The following is a 9,478-nucleotide window of genomic DNA, read 5'->3' as shown; positions in this document are numbered from 1 at the left end:
AATCTTTCCATTCCACTCCATCACAGACAGAATACCAGCTGAGATCAGTTGCATTGTTTTTTTTTAACCAGGGCAGCAGTTTTCAGATTACATTATGTGCTTACATAATTGCAAAAGGGTTCTCCAATGTTTTCTCAGTTAGCCTTTTAAAATGATATCAGATTGGAAATTTCTAAGTGACCCCAAACTTTTGACCGGTAGTGCATTATTTTATTTTGGGAAGTCTGTTATAGTTGCCCCTCCCTCCTCCTTCTCCTCCCTCCTCTCGTCGCATCCTGTGCTCGCATCTCTCCTCATCCTCCGCCCTCCTCCTCCTCCGGCTCTTGTTTTCTTTTTTTTCCCCATGGTGACTGGTGCGGTGTGTTCAGGAGGCACATGCTCTGTCTGTGAGCTTTTATTTTTTATTTGATGTTTGGGGACTCTCAAGGTCGAGCCGGGCATCCTGACTTTTAAATGACCACCATGCAACAACCACCGGTGATATAACGTTAAGACGGCTCGTCTCCACACGGCAGCTCCACCACCGCCGCTGCCCTTCAGCCAGTCCTCTCCAGGGAAAACTACCACCACCTGCCGACGCCTCTCGCACCATATGACCGTCTCAAAGGTGAGTTTCCTTTCGTCTAAACTCCTGTAGCATGTTAGTGGCCGCATGTCATGATACAGGCATGTTTGTAGCACTGCACTACAGTAGTAAACGCATTGTGCTACTTGGAGTCGGGCAGTTTTATTTCAGGCTTTACACTTGCAGCGTGGAGCCCTGCCATGCGGCTCCACAGCCTCCTCTACCCGGCGGGCAGAAAAAACCACAACACAACTGGTACAATGGTGCTAATTTTAAACCGTGTGTGTGTGTGTGTGTGTGTGTGTGTGTGTGTGTGTGTGTGTGTGTGTGTGTGTGTGTGTGTGTGTGTGTGTGTGTGTGTGTGTGTGTGTGTGCGTGTGTGTGTGCGTGTGTGTGTGTGTGTGTGTGCGCGCTGATCGTTTTGTGGCATCAAGTAGGTTAACTGCATTTCTTTGTATCAATATGTCACACAGTGCAATGAGCTTAATGTTTTTTTTACTTGTAGACTGTCTTCCCCCTCTGCGTAGATAGGATAGTTGTTTATGATCAGATACAGAAGTGCACAGCTGTTTCTACTGAAACTGTTTAAAATTACATTTAAATTAACTTTTCCCACCCTCAATGTTAAATAAAACTATTGATTATTGGATTACTTGTTTTGGCTATAAAAATGCTAGAAAACTGTTGGAAAAAGCTCATCATTGTTTCCCAGAGCCCTAATGTATTAACTGCAAATGTCTTCTTATATAAGAGCAACAGTACAAAACCTAAATATATTCACTTTTCTGTCATATAAGGCAAGGAGAAGTACAGAATCCTCACTTTTGAGAAGTTGCAAATGACTGAAACTGTGCTGATTAAGTTTCTGTTGATTGACAAATTGTTTTATCAATTCATTGTTTCAGTTCTAAATAAAACACATTCTTTATTGTGTTTGGGTGATTCCTGAATCGCTTCTCCACACTTATAAACCAGTGAATCAGATTTTTTTTTTTTTTTTTTTTTTTGCCATAGTTCAAAAAAATATGTACAGCAGATTGACAAAAATGTTGGTTGTTTACTGGAAACTACTGCAACTACGCACAAAATTCCTATGTAGCACCAAAAAGACGAGTCGATTAGCTATAAGAATGGCCAATACAACTTCCAAGAAGAAATCTTCAAATGCCTTTTTTTATCCCACCAACAGTCAAAAAACATGACTAATCATTTCCACTCTAAATTAAACAATTCTTCATGTTGTGTGAAGGGTCCCCGAAGCTTCCTCACATCTCAGTTAGAAAGTATATCAAAAATATTTATAAAAATATTGATCAACAAGAAACTAGTAATGGGGAACGAGAACCACATACATAATATTCATATGTAGTGCTGAAACCATTTGTAAATTGATTAGTCGATCAAATGACAAGTAATTCCTAAGAATACTCATAATTGATTAATTCAGAAATTGGAGGTGTTTCTCCACCTTAGATCATTGCAAATGTAATTTATTTGGGTTTTTAATTATTTGTTGGACAAAACAAGCAATGAAAAAAAATAGAATAAATAATAATATCATTGACTGGTTGCAGCCCCTTATATAGCACATCAGCAACAGTTTCTTCAAGTACAGTATATCCAGAATATACTGTATTGTACCCATCAGTTAAGGTCATCTTCATGTCTGCAAACACATCATTAGCTCTGTGTTTAATGACCCGGGTCTAATGTTCACCACATGTGGAAACAGTGGGAGAAGTGTAGGACTTTTGTCTTCTCTCTTCTAGTGTAGCATCACTTCCACAGGGGCAGGTCCAGGGCATCAAGTACAGTTTAATATTGGTCTGTTCAATAATTCAGTATTACTGTTTATGGACCAAAATGGCCATATTGTGTAATGGTTTTATAAAATGTTGCTGCCAAAATAGTCTCACATTGCCAGACTTTCCTCCACACCCCTGCGGAGGAGGGTCTAGCTTGTCCACACAGCATTTCGGGATAGGACAAAAACGTGATCTGGTTTATTGGCATTTTTTTAAACCAGTCACAATCGTTTTGGGCGGTGCTAAGTGCCGGACGGAGCCAAGGGAAGGAACTGGTTTTGGTGGAACATGTGTACGTTCAAAGGTTGTTTTAATCGTACAGGAGAAAACTCAGATTCCACAGATAGTCTAGCTAGCTTGATTTATCAGAAATGTGTTTTCTCTTTCCATTTAAGTCATCCATAATAACCACTGATACAGTGAAGTCAGTTACTACAATTGGCTCAGGATAGAACAGAAAGTTGTGTAGTTCTGACGGAGCTCAACATTTAGGAAAATACACAAATTCACTTTCTTTCTGAGAGTTAAATAGTTACATTGAGTTATTATTCTTCTCATCTAACTCTCGGTTAACAAGTCAAATTATGGCTTTTTCCAAAAAGTTTAACTATTTCTTTAAAGATCAAAGGACATGTCTTGGTTAAGATTTAACATTTTACTCATTCTTAAACACTCTTAAACTTTTACTGCCCTCTTCTATGTCCCAGTTACTACACTTTGGCATTGTAGAGACATGTTTGATAGATTACTTGGACAAACACGTAGTAAGGGTTAGAGTATGATGCAAATGTATATGCAGGCCCTGCATGAGTATCGCTAATCTAAGTGACCTGCGTGTCGTAATTACCAGCGTCTCATTCACCAACCTGACTGGTGTTTCAGGCTGTGAAAGGCAGTAATATGCTGAGTTCATGTGCGGCAACATGAGTCCGGACTTTTGGAGTTGTGTAAAAAGGTGTCATGCCAGCTCTAGATCTGTCTAAGTAGGCCTGTCATCTACCTAATGGCAAACTCCTGCCAAAATGAGCATTAGACTAATGAGTCTGCAACACATATCTTCACTTGTGGGAAACAGAAAACTCCTGCAGCTAAAAATAAACCTCAGTGGGCTTGAAACTGGGGTGAAATAACACATTTTCATGCCCTCATACAGTTTTTTAATAAATAGTTTGTAGTATTTTAATACTCTTTACCTCTCTCTAGTGAAATCTGTTGTTCAACTTTAATGCTGAATGTTATCTCTGGCATGTTATCACACCAACTGTTAACACATACCGAAGATTCTCCCATTTTCTTTTTGACTTGTGCTGTTTGCTATGTAGTTTTTCTACTAACTTATTGTTTAATGACATCTCACTGTCACCTATGTCAAACCAGTATCTAGAGTTCGAGTTCAGGTTTCTGAGATGGTCTACAACCGGTTACAGGTATCAAAGTCTACCTCCTGTAATTACTGCTGTGAATTGAAGGTGTGCTTTTGAGCAAATATGCCCTTGAGCCTGAGGGCCTTATTGGCCCATATGTCTCTGCAATATGCTGCTGTTGTGCAATAAAGTTATTGCCAAATAACACAAGGTATAACCTGTATTGTGGACAAACAGTGTGCCTCAATTACCTCAGACGCTTGTTGGTAATTACTTTTAAAAATGCACTCTGTACTGCAAGTGTAGTGTTTTTAATCTCATGGGAAAATGAGACAAAATGACTAGGATGTGGTGCACTAGAGCAGAAACCCAATTTTCTGTCAATTGTGAGAATCAATTAATTGTTTTGTCATTTTATAATCAAAAATACGTCTACCGTAAATGTGTTGGTTCCAGGTTCTCAAATGGAAATATTTGCTGTCTTCTGTGATAGCACACTGAACATCTTTGGGTCCATTTAATAGCTGATGTGGCGCTTTCGATCACATCACAGGATCATTGAACGATTGGATTTTGGGTATTTGGAAATGTTAAGCCAACATGGATTAGAAGTTTTTTAAAGTGCTCAGTAGAAATGGAAATTTTGAACATCTATATTTCCTTGACTTCTGGGCATTAATCTGTCTGCTGATGAGGATCATGTGAAATAATAGAAATCTCCAGAGCAGTAACTAAATGGAACTTGAGATGAGTTTTGTCAAGGTCTGTTGGTCAGACTAAACAAGACATTTAAAGACCTCCCATTGGGCTCTGGGAGATTGTGATGGGCATTTTTTACATTTTATAAATAAACAATCAATAAACAATACAATGCAGATTCATCAATAATTATTAGTTGCAGGCTTATGTGGTTTTGATGTTTTTTCACTTTGATGCAAATGAGTCAAAGGCGTTGGCTGATACCAAGAAGCCCAACTGTTCCTGATTCCCAGATAGAGTACATACAGCTCTCCAGCAGTGTTTGGACCATTGAATGTGACGAGTATGTGTTACTCCACACTGAGGTGAAGAAACCAATTACAGGGTGGCAAGTCATTGTGTAACCATGTCAGACTGTTGTGTGTACTGTAGGTGTGTACAGAAAGCTAAATACAACACAAGGTGTCAATAACCTAAGGCTTTACGATCAATTTTGAGGTCTGTGATTTAATAAATGTTGCAATATTATCAATTGGTCTTTATATTCATTCAAAGATATTCACATTTGAGAAGCTGGAACCAGAGAATATTTGACTTTTTTTAGGCCTGCTAGCAGCACGGCTCAATGCCAGTGTTGGTCGATCCACCACGTTAGTCCAAATGTCTCAACAATTATTAGATTTATTGCCATGTTATTTGTTGCAAACATTAATGGTTCACCAGAGGATGAAGTCTTCTGACTTTGGTGATCCCTTGTCTTTTCATGTAGCCCCACTCTCAGATCAAAATGCTAAATTGTCGACTGCTTTGGTTTATGACCAAATATCTGCAAAACTAATCACATTCCCACCAGCCTTAGCTGTCCTCTGTGTTTATCGCTAACTAGCAGATGTTAGCATTATAACATCTATTAAACATTAAACATTATACCTGCTAAACAGTCAATGAGTTATCAATGTCATTGTGAGCGTGTTAGCATGCTGACGTTAGCCTTTAGCTCAACGCACCACTGTGTCTAAGTACAGCCTCACAGAGCATGACTGTCGGGAATAGTTTAGTCTACAAAAGGTAAATAAATTGTGAAAATGTACCATTAAAACTTCAAAGAGCCCAAGGTACCTTCTTCAAATAACTTTTTTTGTATAACTGACCCACAAATATTAAATGTACAACAATATAAAACGGAGGAAAATCCTCTTATTTAAGTCAAAATAAAAGACAAAAGATGTGTCTCCTAGCAGCAACTAAAACTTTGTGAGTTCCATGTATTCCTATTTGCCTTTATGCTGGATTATATCCCTGATTCAAGTTATAAACAGCCTAAAGGTGAATGAGATCTCTGTTGCTTCACTATCAGAGTCTACCACACATTGTGCCTGGAGGTGGTGGGGATGGAAAACCTGATGTTGCCACTAAATATTGTCTCATACATGACTATACCTCCAAAACAAAGCCCCCAGGGGCCCCATGTGGTTCACTCCTCAGTGAACCTAATGAAGGCCTGCCTTTCTGCCCAGCAGGGCCGAGGTTGTTTGGTGCCAACTGTTCTCAGACTGTCAATGAACCTGTTGCTACAGACTTAAGACAAGTTACTTAAGACTTATACTGTCTCTGTAAGGATTCTTAGACAAATGATTTAATCTAGAAACCTGTTGAATACATTTAAATTTATAATATTGTCTTCATAAATCCTCCATCTTTAGGAATAATGTTTTCATTGCGTTCTTTGTAAAAATGCAGTTGAGTAATTCAATTCACAGTATGTAACCTTTGCTGAACTGTGACCAATCTAGCAAAATTACAGGATAATGTTAAAATGTAGTGTAACAGTAGAAAAGAGACAAAGTCAACAGACTCAGTCTGTCATTCTGCTTATCATTAGCTTTCTTTACCCTGATAAGCAAGTGGCCGTACTAATTGGAGCCATTACAAATATGGGCGGCTTAAATTCTGCTTTATGACTGCCATATACAGATGGCTTTCATTCCTGATTATTCTCCCTAAGTATTGTCGTGATTAATCATCTATAAAATGAAAAAGATTGCTCATCAAAATTCCCCAGAGCTTAAAGTGACGTCTTTCTTGTCCTTGTCTGACCAACAGTTTAAAACTCCAAAATATCCAGTTTACAATGTCGTAAAACTGAGAAAAAATATTTCAGAAGCTTTTGACATGTTTAAAAATGGATTAATTGGTTATCAAAATAGTTGCGCATTCATTTTCTGTTGAACGTTTGATTCCTCTCTTTACCTTCTTTTTATTTTGAATTAAATTCTGATCATCATCAACACTCTTCTTCAAGCGGGGTGGATATTTAAATTTATATAAAGTTGATGCATCATCTGACACTTTGTTGTAATCAACTCTAATCTTTTGATATTGCGAAATGAAAGAATGAAATGTTGATGGATTTTAAGATACACTTAGTGCTCTTGGTGATGCACTCAAGGCAGCAACCAAACTGATTCAAACAAATCTGCCATATTTGAGTGCACAGGCTTTAGGAAACACTCTGCTGGTGGATGTCAGAGATGATTACTGTACTCGTCCTGACAATGGTTTAGGAAATGCTAAAATGCTCTTATCTAACTGGAGAGTCAGCACGTGACCACAGAACCTCACTGTTATTGTCATATACTGACCGCCTTAAGACCACCAGCTTCCCCCTAACAAACCAGCTCCTGCTGTTTCCTTTCACTGCAGGGTCAGGTCATTTACACAGTAGAGCATAATGACTTTTTAAACAATAGCTTAAAAAGACCTGTTTGTATTTCCAGTCTTCTCTTTTCTGTTACATCACTGTCACTCAGATCACTCGTGGCAGGTTGTCCTGCACGTTTCTGACATGACAGCTGTCCAACTGTTTGAGGATTATCTGCTCTCACATAGGGCAAACATGGAGGGGATTATTTAAAAAAAGAGAGAGAGAGAGTCTGTGGATTTGTGCAACGTCAAGCTCACCATGCTCTTGTGCAAGTTTTTCAGGCTGCAGGAAGGTGACACTGTGAAGGCCGCAGGGACACAGAGTGAACCAAACTGTCTGTAATCTGATGCTGCTGTTTTACCCTGTGCTGTAGCCACAGTTTCTACCTCTCAGGTATTAACTTTACATTTGAGTCACAGACCTGAATAATAAATACCTGTGGGTCTTTGAAAACCCACGTCAGCTGCAAGATTGTTAACCCACTTCTCAAGTTGTGACTGTTTCCTGTCCTGGTAGATGGTAGCTATTTTTCTATGAAAATATAATATAATACCAAGTAACCTCAATATAGAGAAATATGATGGATAATACAACTTTACATTTTGGTTCACTTTCTGTAAAGCAAGTAAGAAAAATGTAATTTCCGGCTACCATCTTTATTTGGATTAGGACATCCAGGAGACCCAGTTTGGGAAATGGGAAATTTTTTTTTAATGTAGACTTAACACATACCATAGTTACTTGTGTGCATGTGTCCAGTAGAGGAAATCAATTGTCTTGTGTTCATCCAGGATCAAATTTCGTTTAAAAAAAGCACTGTTTCAAATAGATTTTTTTGTGACGTACATCAGCAGCTACAGGATGTCTTTATTTAAGCAGCACTGTTTCAGTGTGTTGTTGAGGGTTTTAATCGACAGACAGATGGGTCAGCAGTCTGATTCATTATTCATGAATAGAAGAAGATGGCCTCTTATGTGTTTGGGAGTGTGTGTGAGTTTGTACCATATTGATTCCAGAGCCCTAAAGTAGCCCTAATGGTTGTACCTCATAAAAAATGCTGTCAAGCAAATGTATGTTGGCTCTCTGACAAGCCTACTGTGTACATTTGTTCATTAGACTCAACAAGAGCAGCAGAGCAAATGCTTCAACCTAAAAGATCTTTGATAGTATGCGTTAGGTCAAAGCGGCTCATGATGTAGGACTATTGTAAAATAGGGATAGCAATTTCGATCCACCACTGGTGCACACCAAAATATCTCAGCAACTATTAGATTGACTTTGATGAAATGTTGTGCAGACAGTCATGGTCCCCAGAGGGTGAACCCTTATGAGTTTGGTGATCCACCAACTTTTCATGCGGTGTCACCAGCATGTTGACATTTGTGGTTTTTAGTGAAATGTCTTGACTGCTGTTAAATGGATTGCCATGAAATTTGGTACAGACATTTCTGTTCCCTTTTAAGATGAACTGAAATAACTTTTGCAAAACTTAAATTTTTTTATCTAGCACCACTATCAAGTCCAAAATTATTTATTTAAAGCATTTAATTACCTGTTTGATTATGGAAAACTACTTCTAGTTTGTCCATTACTTTGGATTATGACCAAATGCAACTGATGACATTCTCATCAGCCTTACTTTGTGTTTAGTGCTAAATTACAAATGTTAGCATGCTAACACGCTAATCTAAAATGGTAAACATGGTAAACATTATACCCGCTAAACATCAGCATGTTAGTACTGTCATTGTTAGCGTGTTAGCATGCTGTTTGCAATTTAGCTAAGTGCAGCCTGACTGAGTTGCTATAGGCTCTTCAGAATCAGATCCTCCTACAGTCAAATTAAGTGCAAATACTAGTTCTTAGTATGTTGTGATTGTACACTCCTCAAAGTTTTCTTATAGACAATAGTATACTCCTTGGTATGAGATGTCACTTACAATAACAGCAAGCTGCACGTTCTGTGTGTCGAGTATCACAACACGTTAATGCAGTTAGCTAATGTGGGTGATCTCATTAGCGGTGGCCTCCCTCAGCCTGATAGCGGGGCGTGCACTGCAGCAGTACGCCGCCTGTGTATTGTTCATAGAGAGTGGCTGTGCTTATATAAAAGCAAGCTAATCCTCTTGAGTCACAGAAAGAGAAACTCACCTTGACTACAGTTACTATAGGATGGATGGATGGCCTTGGCTGGTGAGGCTCTCTGACACTGTATTTAAGTGATAAGGATCCCTGTGACCTGTTTGGTCTGCTCTGAGGAACAAGCTTGTTGCCTTTACTGAATAATTGATCATCCTTCAGCCGATTTGTCATTTAATGAATTACAAATAGTAAATTCTGC

General features: G+C 38.7%; 1 protein-coding gene across 2 annotated transcripts in view; it reads left to right on the top strand.

The window, feature by feature from the left end:
- Positions 1 to 278: 278 nt before the first annotated feature.
- coro2aa (coronin 2Aa) overlaps positions 279 to 9,478 on the top strand; it is a 36,183-nt gene continuing 26,983 nt past the window's right edge. Inside the window, exon 1 of one of the 2 annotated variants that reach the window (XM_028596392.1) lies at positions 279 to 607. In XM_028596392.1, the coding sequence (XP_028452193.1) occupies positions 593 to 607 (15 nt within the window). In that variant the 5' untranslated portion in view covers positions 279 to 592. Of the gene's footprint in view, positions 608 to 774; positions 821 to 9,478 lie in introns of those variants that run through there. The other variant, XM_028596416.1, reaches the window with a different exon arrangement.

This window comes from Perca flavescens, chromosome 2, assembly GCF_004354835.1.
Source record: "Perca flavescens isolate YP-PL-M2 chromosome 2, PFLA_1.0, whole genome shotgun sequence".
Classification (NCBI taxonomy): domain Eukaryota; kingdom Metazoa; phylum Chordata; class Actinopteri; order Perciformes; family Percidae; genus Perca; species Perca flavescens.
The sequence above is the reverse complement of the archived record's forward strand: the minus strand, read 5'-3'. Positions and strand labels throughout refer to the sequence as shown.